Source organism: Syngnathus acus, chromosome 23 (genome assembly GCF_901709675.1).
Source record: "Syngnathus acus chromosome 23, fSynAcu1.2, whole genome shotgun sequence".
NCBI lineage: Eukaryota > Metazoa > Chordata > Actinopteri > Syngnathiformes > Syngnathidae > Syngnathus > Syngnathus acus.
This window is the reverse complement of record NC_051107.1, coordinates 3,135,932-3,157,559: the sequence shown is the minus strand read 5'-3', so window position 1 is coordinate 3,157,559 and position 21,628 is coordinate 3,135,932. Positions and strand designations below refer to the sequence as shown.

The 21,628-nt window shown below is 43.2% G+C and overlaps 3 protein-coding genes across 4 annotated transcripts in view; all 3 read right to left on the bottom strand.

The window, feature by feature from the left end:
- Positions 1–1,522: 1,522 nt before the first annotated feature.
- LOC119117450 (chloride anion exchanger-like) lies at positions 1,523–5,573 on the bottom strand. Its single transcript, XM_037243727.1, has 19 exons — positions 5,403–5,573; positions 5,199–5,338; positions 5,017–5,127; positions 4,716–4,876; positions 4,471–4,635; positions 4,246–4,398; positions 4,011–4,093; positions 3,772–3,919; positions 3,588–3,701; positions 3,439–3,516; positions 3,286–3,381; positions 3,095–3,201; positions 2,963–3,032; positions 2,805–2,897; positions 2,643–2,726; positions 2,432–2,566; positions 2,299–2,353; positions 1,706–1,842; positions 1,523–1,629 (listed from the first exon to the last, which is right to left on the bottom strand). Exons 1-19 carry the CDS (start codon positions 5,531–5,533, stop codon positions 1,609–1,611), a joined length of 2,082 nt encoding a protein of 693 aa, XP_037099622.1. The 5' UTR covers positions 5,534–5,573; the 3' UTR covers positions 1,523–1,608.
- A 254-nt stretch (positions 5,574–5,827) lies between these two features.
- On the bottom strand, positions 5,828–13,350 carry slc26a3.2 (solute carrier family 26 member 3, tandem duplicate 2). Its single transcript, XM_037243726.1, has 21 exons — positions 12,083–13,350; positions 10,795–10,962; positions 10,362–10,501; positions 10,103–10,213; positions 9,878–10,038; positions 9,336–9,500; positions 9,116–9,268; positions 8,926–9,008; positions 8,705–8,852; positions 8,494–8,607; positions 8,349–8,426; positions 8,187–8,282; positions 8,010–8,116; positions 7,687–7,756; positions 7,517–7,609; positions 7,341–7,436; positions 6,809–7,039; positions 6,685–6,739; positions 6,425–6,570; positions 6,276–6,335; positions 5,828–6,146 (listed from the first exon to the last, which is right to left on the bottom strand). The coding sequence occupies exons 2-21, from the start codon at positions 10,920–10,922 to the stop codon at positions 6,120–6,122; spliced, it is 2,262 nt and encodes a 753-aa protein (XP_037099621.1). The 5' UTR covers positions 10,923–10,962; positions 12,083–13,350; the 3' UTR covers positions 5,828–6,119.
- Positions 13,351–14,817: 1,467 nt separating this feature from the next.
- The window catches only part of large1 (LARGE xylosyl- and glucuronyltransferase 1), an 88,571-nt gene continuing 81,760 nt past the window's right edge, over positions 14,818–21,628 (bottom strand). For both annotated transcript variants that reach the window (XM_037243119.1, XM_037243120.1), the window contains exons 8-15: positions 21,492–21,604; positions 18,761–18,886; positions 18,225–18,380; positions 17,956–18,119; positions 17,205–17,483; positions 16,991–17,137; positions 16,711–16,906; positions 14,818–16,032 (exon numbers count right to left, since the gene is read on the bottom strand). In XM_037243119.1, coding sequence (XP_037099014.1) covers positions 15,835–16,032; positions 16,711–16,906; positions 16,991–17,137; positions 17,205–17,483; positions 17,956–18,119; positions 18,225–18,380; positions 18,761–18,886; positions 21,492–21,604 — 1,379 coding nt within the window. In that variant the 3' untranslated portion in view covers positions 14,818–15,834. The remainder of the gene's footprint in view (positions 16,033–16,710; positions 16,907–16,990; positions 17,138–17,204; positions 17,484–17,955; positions 18,120–18,224; positions 18,381–18,760; positions 18,887–21,491; positions 21,605–21,628) is intronic.

The window sequence follows — 21,628 nt, the reverse complement described above, 5'->3', positions numbered from 1 at the left end:
CACCCGCCCTCACCCCCACCTGCTGATTGGCTGATTGATCTGTGACGTCACTCGGACACTCCATTAGGTACACCACCCCTTCAAGTGTACCTAATAACAGGCCACTTTATTAGGGAATGATCAGGGTCAAAGGTTAACTGAAAGTGAAAAGTGCCCCGCCCACCCTCACCCCCACCTCCTGATTGGCTGGTTGATCTGTGACGTCACTCGGACACTCCATTAGGTACACCACCACTTTCAGGTGTACCTAATATCAGGCCACTTCATTAGGGAATAATCATGGTCAAAGCTTAACTGAAACTGAAAGGTGCCCCACCCACCCACCTCCTGATTGGCTGGTTGCTCTGTGACGTCACTCACGGACACTCCTTTAGGTACACCACTACTTTCATGTGTACTTCATAACATGCCACCTCATTAGGGAAAAAGCAGGGTCAAAACTTAACTGGGAACTGAAAATTGCTACACCTCCTGATTGGCTGGTTGATTTGTGACGTCACGCACGGACACTTCATTAGGTACAGATTAACCGTAAGGTGTACCTAATGACAGGCCACTTCAACAACAATGCTACGTAATGTGTCCTGCCAATGTAGTAAAACATTTTCATTTGATGCTAATTCCTACAGAAGTTAAATTGATACAAACCTGGTAATAAACATATTTAAAGCATTAACAGAAGAGCAAAAATACTGTACATTTGGTGGGGTTGTAGAGATGTTTATTTGGACATGCATGTGAGAAATCAATTTGTTACAGCAGCCGCTTTCAGTGTTCCAAATGAAAACTGGTGACCTCCCCCCGCCACCCTCCAAAGGACGATTAAAAAAAAAAAAAGGAATCCTTACAAAAGCAATGCATAAACATCTCTTTCTGTTCTGTAGAGAAGATTGTTGTGCTCAAGAATTGTGTTGAATGCATCGCTCACTGGTAGGAGCCATGCTGGACCCCCATCCAGACTGTCGTCTGCCCCTTTGTGACGAGTTGTTTGCTCAAGTTGTCTTGCATAGCCTGGGTCCAAACTTTGCGCCACAGGAGACTGTCATGCGGCTTATGCACATCAGGAAAAGCCCACAATGTTCAGGCTTTAAATGTCATCTGAAGGGGGTGTAAAGCTAGACCAGGAGAAAAATCAAAGTGTGTGTGTGTTTTTTCCTTCACTAACTGCGATGCTGAAGGTCCAAGAACTGTGAAACTGTTTGCCACCCAGTCTGCCTGTGAAGACATCAAGCTGTCAATTTGTTCCTGTACTGCTGTTACACAGCCGCTAGGGGGCACTACTACCTAATGCAAGATCTCACTGAGGTTGTGTCATTCTTTTCCAGTCCACTGCTGTCATTTAAAATAAAAATGCAGTATTACTTGATTTGGTTTTACCTACCTGCTGTTAAAGTAGGTCTTGAGGTCTTACTGGTGAAGCAAAGTGGATGTCTAAATGAATCGTTTGCGTCGTGATGGGCACATGCAAAAAATGCAGGGAAGCGCATACATATTTGTGTGAATAAGAAATTTTCTGACACAATGAAGAGGATCCGATTTTATTGTGACGTGCATTTTTTCAGAATATTTCTTTTATTTAAAAAGGATGAGCATGAATGTTGAGGACTTCTACATTTTGGTTTCTAGTGGCTGAAACAAGAAAAGACAAACAGTCAAAACCAAAACACAGCATGACAACAGTTACATTCACTTTGATTTATCTTACCAAGCAGTTTTCTACAGTGTCCAACTTGTGTTTGTCCTGCACGTGCATCATGGCGTCATGGATGCTCGGGAAGAACATAGACGTCTGAATGTCATCGTCAAAGAACATGCAGCTCTGGAGTTTCTCCAGTATGCACACTGTCAACACATGAATTGTTAGGGTTTACAGGTTATCTTGATCGTATGATTATGTTGGAATGTAACCTGTAATAAATAACCTAGCTTGTCCTGTCTTAACAAAAGTAGTAGAACAAAGTGCTAAGATCTTTTGAACTGATTGACCAGCTGCAGAGGAAGCAATCAAAGTTGTTTTGTTTACACAACGTCGTAAAAGCCCCCCTGCTATGCTTTGATCAGCAGGCCAGGGGCTTCAACCCCATCCTGTCCACTCTCACCCCCACCCTGTTTCTCTCAATAAAAATGCTCCTGCAAGAGGCCTGAGTCAGACCTCGTTCGATGACTCTCCACCTGCAGGTGTTTAAAAGGGCTCCCGTGTGGTTCTTGCAAAAATAAGTTCGAGTGAGAACCACTCCAACATGAATGGTGTGAAAGAATGGCACAAGTACAAAAAAGTGAGTGACAGATGAATCTCACCATCACATGACGCTATGTAAACAGCCACGTCAACTCGTATGAACTCTTTGAGAGCCTTTTGGGAAGCAGAGGGGAAACACGCATTCAAAAATAGACATTTTTGGATCTTGCCATGTTAAAATCAGCATCATACTGTTTTGAGCCCCTTGAGAGCAGAGATATCCAGGAAGGAGACTGCAGAGAAGTCCAGGATGAGGCTGTGGAGATCCAACGGATGAAGCTGTGGGGCGCACGGCGGCTTGCAAAATTCCAAATCCTTCCCGGCTTTCTGGGTCACATGGAACAGGAAACGTTTTCAGGAACCAGCTCGTTTTGAATACGACGCGTTACGCTTGAGGTATGACCTCCTTCATCAGCTCTTCCTGCTTCCTCATTTTTTTCAAAGCCTTGGTCCTCTTCCGCAGAACCCTCAGAGGGTTAAAGCCAACCTAGAACAACAAAGTGTTGATTGGATGAAAGCAGAAAGTTGACTGGTCATGTCAAAAGTATGTCAGAAGAATACGTACGGCCTCTATAAGCTTGTCCCGCAAAAAGTCAATATTGGCAAAGAAGATGGGAGCGGGGATTCGGAAGATTTTCACTCCTTTGGGTTCAAGTATCTTCACAAGAACAAACAAAACAATGATTGTCAAAAAAAAAAAAAAATTATCACGTGACTACTTACATGTAGGTAGTCTTTACGATCCCTGTAGATGTCGGTTCCGGGGATGTTTGCCAAGATGGCGCAGCGTGGACTGAAGAGACATATGAAGCAAGATTGAGATCTCCAGTTGTTGTTTCCGTTCTGATATCTTACAATTGAGTCCTGAAGACCACCGTGAGGAGCTCCACCCCCAAGCCGACCGCCAGTCCGAGATCCAGTCCCAGCAGGATGGAGCTGGTACACGTGCCCACCCACACCACCTGTACGCACACGCGTCACATTTGAGGCTCGCTTGCGGGCAACATGGCGGGGGGAAAAAAAAATTTCGTCATCGCTGTACTCACACATTCATGTTTATCTCTCCGCCACAGGTAGGGGATGTCTCGGAATTGCATCAACATGCCCTTTAGGTTCACCAGCACCAACGCCCCAAGGACCGACTGCATAAGAAATAAATATTAATTCAAAGATATAATAAAGGCAATGCCACGTGTTACCTTGGGAAGCGGCTCCAGCAGAAAGCCAAGCGCCACGGTCACGATCATGGCAATCATGGCTGATATGAGCCCTGCGATCTGAATTTGTGGACATAAAAAAAAGTTATTGTCATCAGAGGGTAGCAGCGGGCGGGAAAGGGAGCGGCAACCTGCGTTCGGCCTCCCGAGCTCTCCTGCACGGCCGTCCTGGAGAGAGCCGTGCTGGCGGCAAACGAGCGGAAGCTGGCGCCGAACATGTTGCTCACGCCGAACGCAATCAGCTCCTAATTGCACAATTTCATTTTCACAAGAGTCACATTTAATTATTATTAGTTTTAAATATCAGCGACTGACCTGGTTGCCGTCAATGGCGTAATCATGTTTGATGGCGTAAACTTTGGCCACGGAAAAGGCCACCGCAAAGCCCACGATGGCGATGGGAAAAGCCTCCACGACGCTCTCCTGGAAGACTTCCACGCTGGGGGCAATCGGAGACTCGTACCTGAAGATGAGCCAAAGGGAACGTTAAAGAAGTGCCATCCATCTCTTGGTGGCTTGTCATAGAAATGTAGACTGATCTTGGCGCTACTCACCCACTTAGCATTTTGCCCACAACGTCGACTCCATATCTGGTCTCGAAGGTGAAGCCGTACGACACTCCGCACGCTATAATGGTCTGGGCAGAGAGAAAAAAAAATTAAATAATCAAGCGGCAATCTTTTGGGGATGCTTTAAGCATTTTATTTTTGAGGAAATCAGATTCAAGTCATAGTATTGCTTAAAAAAGTCTTTACATTTTATTATTATTTTGGTAATAAAAGTATTTACCATAATGACTTCAATGGGAATAGGCACAGGCAGCTTGGCTTTGTAACGTTCATTCAGCTCCTTGACGACGAACACCACTAGCATGATGACCACTGACATCATCAGGTCGCACACATTGCTGGACGTGATCTGGACAAAGATCTTCTCCAGGGTCTGCACGCAATAGTCCACAGCTCAAAATTGACTACACCACCAACTTTGGGATCCATGATGAATTGTACGCACATAAATGATGGAGAGCGGCCCGTTGATGCCTGGCACGGTCAGGCCCAACACGAACTTGAGCTGAGACACCACGATGTGGACGGCAGCCGCTGTGGTGAACCCGGACACCAACGTGTCTGACAGGTACACCACCACAAAGCCGGCCTGGAGAACCCCCATGGCCAGCTGCGTGGAAAATAAAGAATTGGTGTAGGCTCCCTCTCGTGGTGAGCAAAATAATCACAGGTAATTGTTCATAACATTACCTGGAAGAGCCCCATGAGAAAAGTCACAGAGGAGGCAACCAGCACCCTCTGGTGGTCCGGCGTCAACCCTTCAAAGTCTGTGATGTTGGCGGGTGGTCCGTCTTCCGGGACCAGGCGGGTCACCACGGCGCCCACCATCAAACTGAGCACCGGGAACGAGCCTGTGGGAAGTCAAGGACCATCTTTAAAAGTCTAATCACGCTGATACTGTCAAACATTTTCTTCATATTTAACCACCTTGTTAAATGAAGCAGAATGAATATTTTCCGAAATGTTTGAAGAGATATGAAGAAGGATTTACCGACAGATATGTGCCTGGACGTTCCGAGGAAGAAGTAGGTGAGCATGGGGAAGAAAGCGGTGTAGAGGCCATAACTGGGAGGAAGCGAGGCCAGCAAAGAAAAGGCCAGTCCTGAAGGAGACCACAAGATCCTCTTAGTGGAACACAACAAAGCGATGCAGATGGATTTTTCCGCTTTTCACCTTGCATGACTGCCACCATGCCCGTGCTGACCCCGGACAGAAGATCCCCCGGCAGCCACTCTCGGATTCGGTACGCTTTCATCCAGCCGACAATGGGGAGAAGGGAGAAGGCGACATTTTTGGCTCTCTTCGCGTCGCATCTGGTGCGGGATAAACAAAACAAGTCAAGAAGTCAAAGAAGAGGAAGAAGCGACGGCGACTTACGTCAGGTAGTCTTTAACGTGGCTCGATGGGGTTTTGTGCAAGCGTGGGATTTTTGGGTGGTCTTCCGCAAAGCTGTCCTCGGAATACGTCGGCCTGGTGACCGCGTAGGGTTTCCTCGAAGTCAACTTCATGTCTCCTCGATGAAAGTGTTGCACCTTTGCCCGTCCGTGTATCTAATCTAGAATCTCCACATCACCTTTTCTGATGCGCCACTTATAATCATTGACAAAAGAAGATACTTTTATGATACATTGATCATTTGCTATCTGATGAGGCTCGGCCCATTCACGTTTTGATACTCACCCAATTACTGTACACTTCAAAAATTTATTTAAATGAATCAGAACACAGTACACATGAAATTCATCTTTTAAAAACATTTTTTGTCACACATTTATTCAAGTATAAAATGTTTCAAAACAAGATGTTCCAAAAACTTAATTTATTCTCATCATCCTGAAAATATACAACTATAAAGTATATAAAAATCAATTTCAACACATCCGCAAATTGCTATGCAAAGTACAAACACACCAAATTATCGCTTTGCGTACATTTCAAAGGCTTACATACAAATTGTCAAGTCAAGGCAAAAGCATTACATGCGGTATAAGTGCGCTGTGCTCTAAATAGCTGATCTGGAAATTAAAACTAACTTTCCCTTCGGTGTTGGAGATTTAATAATAAAATAAAATAAAAAAGGGAATCATGCAGAAGTTAGAACTTGGTTTCTGGATCTGCTGCCTGTGGATAAAATAACGAGTGTCATCTTTGTCACCATCCAACAAAAATCTCTGAATTGAGATTTTCACTCATTCATTTTCTATTCTGAACGTCAAGAATGATTTTAACAAGAGTATTTGTAATGCTTACATTCTTATCTCTGTTCCTGAGACGCCCCGCAGGATGGTGGACCGTCACCATTGTTGGAATCTGCAAATGAAATGATCAATGCAACATACACAATGATTGAGAAATGCAATAAAGTTCTTATTGAAAGTAACCGGGGGGCTTCCCACTACCTTGTCGTAGCGGGATTTGTTTCGGGAGCACTCGGGATGTTTGTTCAGAATGTGCAGCACGGCGTCGTGCAGCGTCAGGAAGAATATGGACGGCTGCACTTCGTCATCAAAGAAGCTGCACTGGTGCAATTTGTCCATGATGTACGCTAAAAAAAACAAAAACAAAAAAAATCGATGGAATAATTGCCTCCAATTTAGCATTTTTGGGAATTATTCTGCTGTGTATTTTAGAAAATCAAAACGCAGAAATTGATATTTACGATCACAAGCGACAATGTAGACGTCCACTTCAACGCGGATAAATTCTTTGAGAGCCTGCAACAAATGAGAGGATCGCACGTCGATGAGGAGACATTCAAAAGCCATGCTGGAAAATGAACTGACCGCTTTGAGACCCTTAAGAGCGGAGATGTCCAGGAAGGAGACGGCCGCAAAGTCCAGCACCAGACTGTGCAGGTCCACGCGGGGGACAACAATGTTAGCGGGAAGCTCGGCGTTCCAGTCCACGCGGGCGGGCAGGTCCTTAAAGTTGGCAGGCAGGTCCAGTTCCTCCGTGTTGCTTTCAAACTCAACCGACTCGTTGATGGGGCCGCATGAGGTGTTCAGGAAGCCGTTCTGGAATAGGAAATATTACCTCAAGCCACTTTCTCACATGTTCTGGCTTTGGACGGGGAAAATGTTGCTTTGTTTTCTGCCGCTGCTGTTTATATTTTAAAGTACACAAGAACATGACACAACGAGGATTGTACACGAGTGCTGAGTCTGGCGAATCTCAAACTATTATCTAATCTTTGTCGCCGTAAACAGTTATGATGTGTTGTAGTGTTTATGACTTTCGACTGCATGTGTATTGTGGAAAACTACTGTATTGTTACACTCAACATGTACATTTTTTTTTTTTTTATATATCACTTACCGATGTCCACTGGAGATAACCTTTCTTAAGAAGTTTCCGGATCAAGCGCAGCGCTTTATTTCGCTTCCTGAGGACTCTCAGTGGATTGAATCCAACCTGTGTTGCACATTTGAAAAAAATTATAAGATACAAATGACAATAAAAAGATAAACAAACAAACAAAACGACAGACGCACAGCTTCCACCAGTTTGCTTCTGAAAAACTCGATATTGGCGAAGAAGATCGGCGACGGGATACGGAAGATTTTCACTCCTTCTGGCTCGTATATCTGGAGAAGGAATACATTTGGATTTGAATCAGATAGTTTTTAAAATAGTTAGTCCACTTGTGCCATCGCCAGCTTACATCAACATAGTCCTTTCGGTCCTTGTAGAGATCGGTGCCGTAAATGTTGGCTAGCACGCTGCAGCGGGGGCTGAGTGACAGTAGAAGAAATAAAATTCAAAAAGCAATTTCTGTAAAAAAAAAAAAAAAAAAGTGGCCAGAGAAGTTTATTTTTATTGCAGTCATAACATATTAAATTGCAAAAAAAACCCAAAATCTAGTTAGCCTAATCTAGCTCATAGTGGTGAATATGAAATCTGCCTAGCAACAAGTGACAAGAAGGAATATAATGTCGCTACTCTCCCACCAACTGATACAAGCAGAAGATTTGATTAGAGACTCACAACTGAGCTCTGAGGACGACACTAAGTAGTTCCACACCGAGACCTGCGGCCAGACCAAGATCCAATCCAAGTAAAATGGCTGCAATACACGTGCCCAGCCATACAATCTGTATATTAAAACAAAAAAAACACCAAATGAAATACAAATTTATTCAACATCAATATCAATCCACTTACACAGTCCGACTTGTCCCGCCTCCACAAATACGGGACCTCTCGAAACTGCATCAGCATTCCTTTCAGGTTGACGATGACCACCGCGCCCAGCACGGACTGTCGGGAACACGGGTTAAGGGAAGTGTAAACAAAAAAGCAAAAGGGGATGGGGGCGGAGCCAACCTTTGGCAGGGGGTCCAGGAGAAATCCGATGGCTAAGGTGACGATCATCACGATGATGGCTGAGAGCAAACCGGCGATCTGAAGATATGAGAATCATATTGAATGTATTGAAATGAACTGTGTGAAAAAAAAAAAAATAGGTTACCTGTGTTTTTCCACCAGTACTTTCTTGCACTGCACTTCGAGACAGAGCTGTACTAGCTGCAAAAGATTTGAAGGACGCGCCGAAAATGTTGCTGACCCCAAAAGCAATCAGCTCCTGGAGAGAAATATTAAAATTGCTTTTTTTAACTCTATGTGGTTATTTAAAAAAATAAATAAAATAAATAAGTCATTTTTTTTTCTGTTTTGTGCACCTGGTTTCCATCGATGGTGTAGTCGTGCTTCACTGAATAGACTTTAGCCACAGAGAAGGCCACAGCAAAACCTACGATGGCCATCGGGAAGGCTTCCACGGCCGTCTCTTGGAAGATGTGCAGGTTTGGGGCCATCGGAGGCTCGTACCTGAGAAGGAACATCAACAATCGGGATGGATTCTTCCGATTGATGTTGTCGGTGGCTGAGGTCAGTACTGTACCCTTTTGGAATATGACCCACGACGTCAATTTTATACTTGGTCCTGAAGTCGAACGCGTAAGAAACACCACAAGCGATGACAGTCTGGGGAACACATTCGTTTTTGTAAAAGTCATGAACTGCTTTAGAGCTGGAAAGAAACCAGAAATCAATCACAATACAGATTAGCGTGTAATGATCGAGCCCCTCACCATGATAACCTCGATGGGGATGGGAACAGGCAACTTGGCTTTGAATCGGTCATTCAGCTCCTTCACGATGAACACCACCACCATGATCACCAAGGAGATAACCACGTCGCAAACGTTGGTGGACCCGATCTTGGAGAAGATGACCTCCAAAGTCTGTCAAGAAAAAAAACAACATAAGAATCACACACTAAGATAAAACCGAAGCTTTTTACTAGCTTACGTAAATAATGGAGAGCGGGCCACTCATTCCAGGGACTTGCAGGCCCAGCACAAACTTCAGCTGGGACACCAGGATGTGAATGGCGGCTGCCGTGGTGAAGCCGGACACCAGAGTGTCGGACAGGTACATCACGACGAAACCCACTTGCAGGACGCCCATCGCCAACTACCAGACACACATAGAAATGTGGAAAGACCTCATCATTTGTGTCTTCAAAAATAGATCGAATAAGTCGCAGGGAGAGTACAGACGCCAACAGATGCCACAAGATGGTGGCAAAGCCAAATGAGATGTTTGCTGTGATAACGGAAGAGCAGGGGCCTAAAGACGGAGCCCTGGGGCACACCAGTCGTGATTGGGCAAGGGGCGGGTGAGAAGGACTTTAAGGTACGACTGGAACCCAAGAGGGAAGCCTGATTTTTATATGAAAGGAATTTCAGGATGTCTTTTCACGTATGGGTTCTTGAGAATTTTATGTGAATTTTTTTTGGGGGGGGAGGGGGGAAACCCCCCAAATAATTTCAATAGCAAAGCAGATTCACCTGCATGATTCCCACAAGGAAGGTCACAGAGGAGGCCACCAGAACTCGCTGCTCATTCATGGTGAGACCTTCAAAACCCGTAATGTTAACTAATGGGCCTTCGTCCGGTACCAGCCTGGTGACCACCGAGCCCATCATCAGACACAACACCGGGAATGGACCTTCAGAAAAGGAGACCATGAGACTCAAAGGGAGACGTGGCCGTAAAAAAAAGAACGGCCTTACCCACTGAGATGTGTCTGGAGGTTCCGAGGAAAAAATAGATGACAACTGGGAAGAAAGCAGAAAAGAGCCCGTACCAGGGTGGAAGGGAAGCCAGGAGACAGTAGGCCAAACCTAAACGAACACATCAAACTGGAATGAGACTAAAAAAATATATAAAAGTTCCGTTTACTAATTTCTCTGAAGAGGCACAGGGTGCTTGCTTCAAGCAGTTAATTGAAGTGACACTTACAAAACAAAATAATCAACGGTCGATCCAAACCTTGTAGTACGGCAACAAGTCCAGTACTGACTCCGGACACAATATCACTCAGCAACCACTCTTTAATCCTGTAGATCTTAATCCAGCCGATGATGGGAAGCAGAGACAAAACGGCATTTTTGGCACGTCTGGTATCACACCTACAATGACAATAAAATATTTTTAAAAAAAGGCAAATCTAATATGAGTCAATACAAGTAAGATACAGAAGACATTTTTAAACTATCGGTGAAAATGTTCAGGGTTAGAACCACCATGAATCAACACCTGAATGACCTTAAGCGTATTGAAATGCTTTTCAAAAATTGGCCCGATCGATAACGATTTTTCTTTTTTTTACACGAGCACGAGTTTGAACCTGGAAAGTAGATAAGACTTGAACACGTTATCTACCAACATTTCAAAGTGTACTCAAGTGCGTGTGATGTCTCACGTGAAGTACTGCTTGACGTGGTCTAGCGCGGTCTTGCGGTGCCTGTAGACCTTCTTGTGCTCCTCGGCAAACGACTCCTCCGAGTACAGGGAGCGCGCCACCAGGTACTGGTCGCCCGTTGCTTGCATCCCGAGAACCTGCGGTACGTCCGAGGACCTGCTGCTGCTTCTGCCGAGATCCATTTAAGCACATTTAAACATGAGATCACCTTTGACGCCGCTAAAAACAAAGGTCCAGATGTGAAAGCGCTTGAGGTCTGGATCACTTGTCAGATTTGATAAATAGAGAGCAATGCCAGACAGTGTTGCTTTTAATTAACCACTTCCCTCAGACCTACAATAGAACACCCCCTTAAGATGATGTGGGTCATTCCAGAATTGGACAAATTCAGTCTCTCCAAAATGAAATTTCAAAAGCACAACTTGAGGTAATTACATTTGTTGTCAGATAGAAAGTCATTCTGAAATTATCTTTAGATCAGGTTTGAACTTGCTTTTGTCTATTCAACAGAATTTTATCAGATGTGTTTTAAATTGTTGTCATAATGTTCGAAAGTTGTATTTCTCAACACGTTTGTGAAATCTTGCAAGATGAGTTTGCCTTGACCCATAAAAATAGTAGCTAATGCAGCTAGCATGTACTTTGAATAAAAACACAAACATGCAACCCGGTCACTGTAAAATTAAATTGATATTTAAATAATTTTATTACTATTTTATTAATAACTATTTAAAATTGTAAAGGATTTATTCAGTACTATCTTTGAAATAGGCATTTTTTAGGATCACCAAACAGAAACTATGACAAATAAAATCTCATAAAGTGCCATTAATTTTTATATATATATATACGTATATATATACGTATATATATATATATATATATATACGTATATATATACGTATATATATATATATATATATATATATATATACATATATATATATATATATATATATATATATACATATATATATATATATATATATATATATATACATATATATATATATATATATATATATATACATATATACATATATATATATATATATATATACATATATATATATATATACATATATATATATATATATATATATACATATATACATATATATATATATATATATATACATATATATATATATATATATATATATACTTTTAAAATTTTTTTTATGAAGACAAAAGAATTTGCAAAATAATTTGTGAATTTCTGAAAAAAGTGCTGAAATTATCCAATTTTAGAAAAGGCCACATTGAATCCTACCGTGTTGCCACCTACCTGATAGTGCTACAAATTCCAACTTTCCACTGGCCTTTCCGCCTCCTCCAGCATTTGGAGCGCAACTGCGATGTCCCGCTGTTCAGCCATCAATAAAGTAGGCAACAGTTGCGACTGTCGGCTGTAATTATTAACAGTAATGACGAAGGAATCCCTTGCGTTTGGATGCCTGCCTTATCCTTGACCATTGTTCTCACTGATATCTGTCTTCGAAACTTTTCGGCGGTGACGGCTTTTCCACCCCTGGAGGAGGGACGGGACAGGACAGGCCATTGTTAGAAGGAAAGCAAGGAGGTTTTTAAGCGGGGTGGGGGTGTTGCCAAAGGTCAACAACAACAACACCGTGTTTGGATATTTTAGGAGGTTAATGGAAACAGGTCAGAAAGACACTTCAAAACATTGATCAGATGGCAGCTACAGTATAACGCAATGTCAAAAAAAAAAATCCAGACACTTGTGATAAATTAAAACTCTGTGTCACCAATTGTAAAATTAATAACGTACTGAGGACAGAGCCTTGAGGGACTCCATTATTCAATATTAAACAGACAATAAAAACCTTAAAACAGATCATTTATAACGCTGGAATTTATATATAATTTCTAAATTTGCTAAAACAAGCTGAATCAGGATTGCAATGTTGTGGTCAACCTGTGTGGGTTGGTGCTGTGCACGAGTTTCAGTGAAATTGAGCTGGAATGCAAACAAGCACAGTAATTGCGCGAATGACCTTAGTGAAATGTCTGCTTGGAATGAAAGCAGTTCACTCCAATGATTTGTGTATGATTTACAAAAACAGTTTGGTGTTGATTAATGACCAGATTTCAAATTGCTTCTGATATGTTATCGGATACATTTTCTTCCACAGTACTGTATGTCAAGTAGAGTGGGCAGAAGAAAACATTCTGCATCTTTTTACTGGTATTTCTAACTCCACGTTGAACTAAAAAAAAATAAATAAATAAAATTTAAAAAAAACACGAGGCCAAGTGAAGGTTTTGGAAGTTCGGTCCAGCTTTTGATCTCCATTGAATGACAGCGGCGTGACTCACATCTGATAAACGCTGGCACGATTCTCTCGTTTGACTTCACCAAGGCCAACATTTTTCTAACCCGCCGCACATTTATCTTTCAAGTGGACGACAGGAGTTGGCTGAGCATTTTATTTTAGGAACTCCACAAGTTACAATTAAAACAATCTTTAATGTTATAATTATTGCTATGGATTGCTTCCTTTTTTCCCCCCGTCTAAAAAAAATTCAGATTAGTGTGTTGAATTAAAAAATGTCCACCTCATTTTGCAATATATATTTTTTTCAAATAAAAAACGTGCAGGACAACATGTTTACACGTGCAGCATACTAAGAGGAGAATTGTTATGTCATGAAAAGCAATAAAGACTTGTCATCACATTATTTACAGGCAGTAAATAATGTTCGTCTTTTTTTTATTGGATCACAATAGAGTTGCACTTAATGACGGGTGGATCAAGGTTTATAGGATGCTGAAGATGGAATATGATAAAGAGCATTTTTTTTCCCGAATCATGACGTTCAGTGACGCACGGATGGCGCAATGATGCAACGTTATCTGAGCGGACGGCGCAAAGTGTGACGAGCCTATTTCGACACTGACAAAAATAAACAGAACCTCACAAATCACGACTACTGCTTCAAACTTTCACCCATTCATTTGACTGACACGTGACTGTTTTTCCAGCAATTAATAGGTGCAATAAATAGCACCATGGAGAAAATGACATGAGCTTCGAAAGATAACATTTACTGGCCTGATAAACAAGATAATTAACAGATACAAGAATGGTTACGCCTGCATGTTCCACAGATGGTTAATATGTTCGGAATTTTTTTTTTTTTTTAAATATTAGTAGCTCTTAAAATGTCACTGATTTGGAAAGGTCAGCCAGCTCATGTTATAATAAATGTCTCCACCTATTTCCGGAGCTGTCAGTTTTTATGTTTTGCAACATATGCGATAGCTAATGAAACACGAGGTGTCGGTAAGAACCCAAAAATAAACCTGAATCAAAGATTTGCTTGCTTCTTCTTATTTCGGTCTAAATGAGTGGAAGTGTGCGATTTCAAGGATCGGCGGCCGTAGTAGCGTCGGGGGCGAATTAACGAAAGTCGGTTCCCCCTGAAGAAAGCTAATGAAATTCGCAATGATTAGCGTTTGATGAGCGACTTCAAACCGTAGCTGGCCTGAGGCGGAGACGACGGGAGGGAGGGGGGTTGGGGCACCAGAGACCGCCGCATTAAACATCTGAGCAGACGTGGCTTTAGTTTGGAGATGTGATGGACGCGGTGCTGTCTTTTGTAGTGTGTTACAAGACGATCTTTAAAACTGTGTAGGAAGATAGTGAATGGAGACATGAATTATTACTTACTTGTGGTCCACGCTTGAATTTTTCTCAGTTGTGGATTTTCCTGGTGATAACACTAAAAGGACTGAGACACACTTCTTAATATTTTGAAAAGCAGGATGTTGCTGTGGAAAAAACACGTGGCCCGACCTTACAAGATGATCTTCAGGATGAACATACAATTGTTGAACTTTAATTTTTGACTTTTGAAGATTCTGTGTAAAAGGAAACAGCGAAATTAGCACACAAATGGGGGAAAAAAAAAGGGTCCAAGTATAAAGAGGAGAGATTCAAATATTTAACTTGAGAAGAGGATTTCCATGACAACGGTGAGGAATAGTCCAAGGCAAGCAAGCGTTTGACACTTTTACTTTTATTTCAGGTAGCAGCATCAGTCAGCCATCCACTCCGCGTCACACACTTCCAAAATCTCACACACACATTCAAACCTGCATGACGGCCCTTCTGCGTCTTTTTTCTCGGGTGAATGAGAGAAAAAGAAGGCGGGCCACTGGCCTCAAATTCAACAACAGTAAAAATAAAATAAACATAAAAAAAAAAAAAAGGATTTAAAGCAAGATCAAATCATGTCAAAAACAAACACAAGAATAAACACATTAAATTAAATTAATACTGAAACTAATGAAAACTGACCACAATCTATCTCGAGGCAGACTCTTTGGAACTCGGCCAAATGTAAAGACTTTAGAAATATTCAAGCTTGTTTTCCTGCCCTTCTGACTTCATCTTTAGCAACCTGCAAACAAACATCAATTGAAAGGAGAATACCAAAAAAAAAATGTCATCAGACTGGAGGCAAAGGTGAAACGGAGTAGATCATAGTTTGTAGTGAACACAGAGGTTTTGATTGAAAAGACTCACACACGCATGACAAGGGAGTACGCTACACTTGGCGACCATTTTCCTTGCCTATTTAAATGAGGAGGATGGATTGTGATTGCTCGCGTCGCTCCCCTCCATCCTTACCGATTTGTCTCGCCGCCGCGATGATGATGATGTCCGGTTAGAGGAGAGGAAGAAAAAAAAAAGCTTTTGACGAGTGGTCACGGCACTTGGACGGTGTCCGCGGTGTGCAAAACTGAATGGACGCAAGGCTGTCACTCCCTTGACTGGCACGCACACACCTGTGTGTACATTGGCCCACATGCATACGTCAATAATTCCACAATCCGAGCGGAGGTGACTATTTCCCGGATCCCGCTTTGAAAGCTGCGGTCCACACGCGCCACACTTAAGGTCAAAGTTTTTGAGGAAGGTCCGAGTCGGGTCCATGTACCCTCGCGCCCCCCCACGCTTACCGAGTCAGTACAGTCACTCGCGGCCTGGGGGCGGCGAGGGCCCGCGGTGGCTAGCTGTTGTTCTCGGCGGTCATGTACTTAAGGGCGGCAAAGCCGTAGCGCCGCGACATGTTCTGCTGGAATTCCTCCTTCAGGGTCTTGAGGCAGACCCGGTACTGCTTGTTGGAACGGAACTTGGTGATGTCGAAGCTGGGCGCGTGCGGCATGTGGATCATGTACGCATTGGGCAGGACCACAAATTCGTACTCCTGTGGAGAGAGAGAGGATAACAAAATATTAGTAATACAGCAAAAAAAAATAAAAATACAAGTAATTTTGCCAATCAGTTGCTGAGCCTGCAAGCTAATAATGACATTTTATTTTTGTTATTTATTTTCAAATGACCCTAATTGATATCCATGAAAACCTTCTAAAAAGACACCGCATAGCTCTGCGAAGAAGTCATCATTTTCCAACGATTATATAAGGTGTATGTTACTCAACAGGAAGGAGACCTCTCCCGAGACCAAACTGTTAACAAAGAAAGACAGTAAATCCTAGATTGTTGTATTTGTGTTTGGAGCGTGGCAGGCTACTTCCTGGTGCCTGTCGAAAAGGACGGATGGGTGTTGGCGTCTTGCCATTATGATTCTTGGGGGTTGAACTGTGGCTACACCTTAACCTTTTTTTTTTTTAATGTCTATAGCGGTTGAACAAAGGTGGCCACTCAACAGACAATGAGGACATATTAGCATTTGACATAGTTTGTAGCTATAGGTGAAGCATAAATTAGCAGATGCCCATAGATCAATAATTAAAAAAAAGTAGTAAAGTGGTGTAACTGGAGAGCCCAAAAGACTCCAAAACACAAGCTGTTCACCCTAAATGTCCAAAATGCAAAGTAAGCTAGCAATTGAAGCAGCTAGCTAGCTACTAGCAGGTTTTACCTGCGCATCCAGCTCCATGATGTGCGCCACCTTGTTCCAGCCAAAGCCCACAAAGCGGCGGTCGTACTCGGGGCTGTCCCGTCTCACCATGACGTACGGCTCAAAGTCGGCCTCCCACTCCACCCTGTAGGGCATGGTGGCCGTCCGCCATTTGGCAAAGTTGGTGGGCGCGTGGCCTTTGGTCCACACGTGGTACCTGCGGCAAGCAAAATGATAACGTTGCAGTTCCTTCTTTACATCAATTTGAAGAATCAATGTACGCAAGTTAACTGTTACCTACCTGAAGGTAAAAAGCGTTCCCATGTCCAGCTGAGAAAGCAGCTCGGCTTTCGATTTTGGGTAGGAGAGGCGATAGCGCAGCGTCTCAAACGCCGGCACCACGAGTGCTTTCTTGCTGTTGGCCATGTCGAGTTGCACGACCGACTTCCTGTAAATGCGCACGACGTGATCGGCAAACAAATCCAACGGGTACACTCGCAAAACGTTCCTCTTACCTGAGATATTCGTAGAGGCCATACATGGGCAAGAAATCGATGTCGGACAGGAACATGTAAGGTGTGTTGACGTGCCGCATGGCGACGTTTCGGAGCAGGTTGACCGGGTAGAACTGTCCTTCTTTGTAGACCACGTGGTAACCTACGTTGCCTCGGCTCATGAGCACCTCGGAGCCCTGAGCGTAGCGCAGGAACTGCTGGGCCTCAGCGTCGGACAGGTAGAGGGCCAAGCTGATGGGGCCTTCCCAGTGCTTGCAGATGGCCTCCAACATCTGAAGTCTAAGTAGCACAGGACACACTAAACAATCACAATATTTTGTCCTTCTTGTTTTACCCCAAAAAAACGCTCTGTGAAAACTTTCCCTCTCATTTGTATTTCAGCATTGTCAATTCAAAATTTGTTCAACCAAACGTGTCTATCTGTCTTCTCCCAGTTGCCCCGCATATGCTTCCTGCTTGAGTGAGCCGACAATTTACATTCTGACATTGTGTTTCCTTCTCCTGCAATTGCGCAACAGTTTGTTTTCCATCAATGTGTTCCTCAACTAATCAACTAAAAAAACAAATCAAAACAAATTTGTGATCGTGTTCTTCAAACTTTCTCGTAGAATAAGACTTTTTTTGGGGACAATATGATTCTTTCACCCACCACTAGAGGGCGACAGCTAAGTGTTATTGTTTATTTTAAGTTCTTTTCTTTTAAAATTGAGTGCATCACACATTTACAGGAAGTGACGGTGTGAAACCGCACCTGTCCATGGAGAGCTGCGCCACTAACGTGACGTCCGCATTGTCGGGCGTGACTTCGTACTCGTAGTGGAGGAAGTAGAGGTGCGTTCGGTGGACGGTGAATCGTTCGCGGCGGAACTCATAGCAGGGGTCATCTTCGTCCAGCTCGGACAGCGTCTTCTGGAGCTATGAAGGGAAGATCATGCGTGCATTATTAACACATGATTTTTCTTTGCAACAATACAAGTAAGACGCTCCCGTGTCAATTTGGGCAATTTACGGGATACTCACATTCTCGCTGTTGTGATCGGCCTCGCTGGGACAGCCGAACAGCTCCCGGCGCAGCAGGTTGCCGTCGTACTCCAGGAAGGTTAGGTAGAGATTGCGAAAGAACTCCACGTGCTTGTTCTTGACTCTTAGTTTCTTTGGGGAGTTCCAGTGGATGACCTGGTAAGAAAGGGAGAAGGAATTTCATTTTGTTTGTAGGCGATAATAAAAACTCACAAGGTCAATCAAGTCAAATGTTATTCAACTTCGATCAGGCGCACCCAATTATAAATGGAATTTTCAGCGCATTTTATAATCTGAAAAATACAGTAATGTGCTAGTACGCCCACTTGGGCAACCCCGACCAATCCATCAGAAAGTGCTTTCATACAACTATTGACTCATTTAGAGTTTGACCTCCTTCGTGCCTCAAGGCATTATTAACATTTTGCACCGCACCGAGGGCACATTCGATCTTAAATGAAGTTCGATCTGTGCTTCATAATGAGGAAAATATGAGACGTGGAGCGATCGCCCACGCTGTGGTCCAGCTTTCTCACCTTGAGGTCCGACACGTCTTTGTAGCACTTCTCTGAGCGGGTGTGGTCGGAAAGCTGAACGTTCCAGAAGCACGGCAGCTGGTGAACCAGGAACGGGTTTTGCTTGATCACAGCATTGAAGATATCCTGCACACACACACAAAATAATTAATTTTTTAATAAATGGACTGTGTTGTCTTTTGGGCTCAACTGTCATCACAAAATGGAAATTCCACCAGGGGGAGCCCCAGTCCAATTTGGAGAGGCGACCCATTAAATAGCAAATGTTGACAGTTTAAATACTGTTAATATAAAACATGTTAACAAGGCACAAGCTCCCACATTAAATCATTCTAGATGCTTTATTTTGCCGCAATCAGTGTATCTAGCGCCAATATTGATAAAATTCCCATTAGTTATTTATTTCCCTGGATAATAAATTAGGGAAAATGAATCTGTGACTGAGAGGAAGGACCTCACATATGATGAAAGAGCACATATAGAATTATTCGAGTTAAGCCCCAGGCTCAAATATTTATTAAATTCCGTCTCAGAAGATTTACAAAGCATTTTTCAATTCCAGCGTGTGTGAATAATTTAGCCACGTCTCGTGTAGTGGGTGTCGAGTTCATACGTTGCTCCCTGCTTTCACTTTTAATAGTACAGAATAATAATATCACATATCGAACTGGTGTTGTGAAATTTTTTTTTTGGATATATAAACAATTTCAAGACTCAAAATTGTGCTTTTTTTGTGAGTCCAAATAATGTGACCATGTTCTCAAATGACGCCTAATTTAAAAACAAGTTCAGATGAATGCTCAAGATCTTCCGACTCACGTGGCAACAGTCGGTGACAGCCACCACAACCGTCTAATGGGAGACATAAAAGCTCAATAACCTCGTAATAAACGGCGCGATAAAGAGATCTTGACAGACCTTCGGAGTAGCTCATCGGGCGGAAGGCAGATGGAATGCTGAAATGATTTCGGAAGCTACCCCCGTTCATTTTCCAAACTGCATACCTTGCGGGACTTTACTTAATGAAGGTTTAATTAAAATCTCATAAACGTACCACTCATCGAGATGAGGGGTGGATAGCTCGCGGATAATGGGGGGAGAGAGGGGGGGATCGTTCACCAAGGTCTCGGTGAAATGCCCTGACAATATATGCATCGTGGGAGGGCGCTGCGTCGCTGCGGGCTGGCCAGTGAAAACGAAAAAGCCATAATTGCTAAATAGGGCGAGTTTACCATGACAGTGTTGCCTCGTTTCAGACTAACTGGTTTTGTCCATTATAACCAAGAAGCAAGTTGTTGATCACTGCTTTGGCGGAATATTTGTTTATTTTGCACTGAAGAACTACACAGGCTATTTATTTACATCTGTATGCCAATTTTGGGAATCTCAGCTTCATTTGACATAACTTGGATGGGTAAATGAGTCACAAGATTGGAAAAGTAATCAAATCTAAATGATAAATAATTGTTTTTAAATGTTACAATCATTTTCCATTTTGAATTCCGTGGACCACCTGTAATACGACAATGGACCACTAGTGGGCCGCGAACCACCTGTTGACAATTCTTGGTTTAGAAGAAAGCGTCACAAAGTGATTTAATACATTTTAACTGTGGTATCTAATTTATTAATGAATGTTAAAACTGTTACACATTTATTTTCTTATTTCATCCACTACAATGGTGACAATTTTTTTCCTTGAAAGAACTTTGTCGGTGGCCTCCACGTGAAGGTTCAATTTGATTGACCACCAGAATTTCTTCGCCCCCGCACGTAGCTCAAGTAGCACGGCACTCGGTGAGATTTCCACCCCGCGTGGCCGAACATATCAAACGTTAGATATTCCTCTCAAGGCCTCGTGAGGCAAAAAAAAAAAAAAAAAAACGGCGGCAATTACTCGCGCACAGCGAGCTACCTGCTGAGCAAACCGTCTCGAATGATTTTTCTTGCTCAGCGGACTTGTGTGCAGCAGGCTTAAATGTTCAAACAGAACATTACAGAGCTTTACAAAGAAACTAAATCTACTTTTGAGGAATAAAAGCGCTGTGTCATTTTTGGTGCCGAACGCCCCCCCACTCAAGACTCGATAGTTCCTCTTTGTGGGATTTCTTGTCTGCTAGCATTGTGTCCCCCGCTTGTACGATGTCACACCGTTTCCCGCCCACACAGCCTTTTCAGCTCGATCAGGGTCGACTATTGTGAATCACGCTGTGGCGCTGACATGATTGTCGGAGAGTGGCAAGTGGGGGAGTTGTCAAAGCACGGGCGACACGTCGCTACGCTTGGCCAGATGTCGCCGCAGTTGTCGCAAAGGCGCCGGCCGGCCGGCCGGCAACGTTTTGGCCGTGCTCCAGCGGCCGTCCGTACGGAGCGCGTCTTCCACTGTTCAGCTGTTAATAAATGAAATGTAAATCCCGCCTGGCGGAGCCGAGCTTTTCTCACCCAAATGTCACAACACAAAAAGGCTTTTTTGTGTTCATCTTTCTTTATGTGCTGTAAAGGAAAGCTGTCTTCGAGCGAGGCGCGTACAAAGGAGGCGGGCGAGCAGCAGAATAATATTACTCGGAGGAAAAGTTCACGCCTATTTTATTCGGACATATTGTGGATTCCAAAACTAATTAACACATTTTCACACACACCCTAAGTTAAGTTTAATGTGACCGCTGCAATTCAAAATTTGAACTCGGAAGACGCCACACCAAAAATATAAAATCAACATTTGGTTTCGTACCTGATCCGCCAAGGAAGTCGACAACATGCTCATTAACTCCCGCTCGGCCGTCAGCCTCCACATCTGCTCCCATCGCAGCTTTCGAAGTCGATCGAGGAGCAGCAAAATCACTCCTGCAAAAAGTACACAGGCCTTGA

What these genes read in the sequence shown, in the direction of transcription:
- LOC119117450 (XM_037243727.1), bottom strand. Translation starts at nt 5,533, where the DNA reads ATGAAGTTGACTTCGAGGAAACCCTACGCGGTCACCAGGCCGACGTAT. An exon ending in GTCCAGGCACATATCTGTCG is followed by an intron (nt 4,877 to 5,016) that starts GTAAATCCTTCT and finishes GACTTCCCACAG; the next exon opens with GCTCGTTCCCGGTGCTCAGT. An exon ending in ATCGTAAAGACTACCTACAT is followed by an intron (nt 2,898 to 2,962) that starts GTAAGTAGTCAC and finishes GTTCTTGTGAAG; the next exon opens with ATACTTGAACCCAAAGGAGT.
- slc26a3.2 (XM_037243726.1), bottom strand. Translation starts at nt 10,922, where the DNA reads ATGCAAGCAACGGGCGACCAGTACCTGGTGGCGCGCTCCCTGTACTCG. An exon ending in CACGTCAAGCAGTACTTCAC is followed by an intron (nt 10,502 to 10,794) that starts GTGAGACATCAC and finishes TTGTCATTGTAG; the next exon opens with GTGTGATACCAGACGTGCCA. An exon ending in TCAGGAACAGAGATAAGAAT is followed by an intron (nt 6,147 to 6,275) that starts GTAAGCATTACA and finishes TTTTATCCACAG; the next exon opens with GCAGCAGATCCAGAAACCAA.